This window comes from Galeopterus variegatus, unplaced genomic scaffold (assembly GCF_000696425.1).
Source record: "Galeopterus variegatus unplaced genomic scaffold, G_variegatus-3.0.2 Scaffold72838, whole genome shotgun sequence".
NCBI lineage: Eukaryota > Metazoa > Chordata > Mammalia > Dermoptera > Cynocephalidae > Galeopterus > Galeopterus variegatus.
In genome coordinates, this window is record NW_007798949.1 from 1 (window position 1) to 1277 (window position 1277).

Consider the following 1277-nt stretch of genomic DNA (forward strand, 5'->3'; position numbering starts at 1 on the left):
CTGCAAGTTGGGACTCCCTTTTCGCATACCCACACGCCCCCAATTAGCACCTCTCTTCTCCACTCGGCCCCTATTTTTCGACCCGCTCTTGCTGCTTGCACACCTAAGCAAGTCCCGCCCACATCAACTGGTGGTAGAAAGAAAGCCAACAGCCATCGTCGAAACAGAACCTGACACAGAACACCTGTAACCAATACCAAGCGCCAGAACAAAAACTAGCTCCACCTTCTTGCCGCAGCTCTAGCCTTGCTCGGCACACTTTGTAGAGGCGCACAGCATTCCAGCCGTGGAGCTCAGGATCAACTCGGGCTGCAGCTACCTCGGCCTGGGGGTGTATGAGGTGGAAGTAAGGGCTAACCTTGAGAGTGATACGGCACCAGAAGCAGAAAAAGGCCTCATTGGCGAAGGAGCTGCAGGTCTGGAGGGCAACGAGAACCCTGAAGGCGATGTGAACGACGAGGGCGACCTGAACCACGAGGGTAGCAACGTTGATCAGGAGCCCAGAGAGCTGCAGCGGGAGGAACAGGCCCACATGGCTGCCCAGGGTCCACAGCACCAGAATACGCAGCCACGATTCCAGCGCAATAGGTTTACGCCGTTCCAGCTGCAGGAGCTGGAAAGTGTTTTCCGAGACACTCTGTACCTTGATTTGCTCACAAGGTAAGTAGCTTGCTCCAGGAGGCGTCCAGTTCTCCACGGAGTTTGAATTCGTTTCCAGGCGCATTTTTCTCTTGCCTGGCTCCCTCCACCACCTCCTGTGACACAAGCCCCTGGGGGTCCTCGCCTGCCTTTGTGCTAGGGCGGGGGTGGGATGGTGGAAAATGCCTTCTGGTCATCAAGGTAAATATTTTCATGCAGCATTATATTTATATTATACATATGAATATTTAATATAAATATAGTACTAATGAAAATCCTAAATATTATATTTACATATAAATATTATAAAATATAATACACTATTATATTTCATGCAGTAAATTTTTTCAAAAGGTCAGTGGCCATTTCTGATTTTGCTTTTTTGTTTTTTTTTTTTTTTTGGTTTTTGACCGGTAAGGGGATCACAACCCTTGGCCCGATATGGCCTGCACCATGCTCATCCAGTGAGCACCGGCCATCCCTATATAGGATCCGAACCCCCGGCCTTGGCCTCGGTGCTACCAGCCCACACTCTTTCGAGTGAGCCACGCGGCCGGCCCTGTTTCTGCTTTTTTTTGTTGTGGTAAAATACAAATCAACATAAAATTTACTATCTAAACCACTCTTTAAGTATAGAG

At 49.0% G+C, this 1277-nt stretch overlaps 1 protein-coding gene across 1 annotated transcript; it reads left to right on the top strand.

Annotated features, from left to right (window-relative positions):
- Positions 1 to 266: 266 nt before the first annotated feature.
- LOC103584644 (rhox homeobox family member 1-like) lies at positions 267 to 660 on the top strand (the record flags this gene model as incomplete). The annotated part of the gene is made up of 1 exon (XM_008565572.1): positions 267 to 660. A coding segment is annotated over one exon (394 nt), but the record flags the coding sequence as incomplete, so codon positions are not given.
- Positions 661 to 1277: the final 617 nt, after the last annotated feature.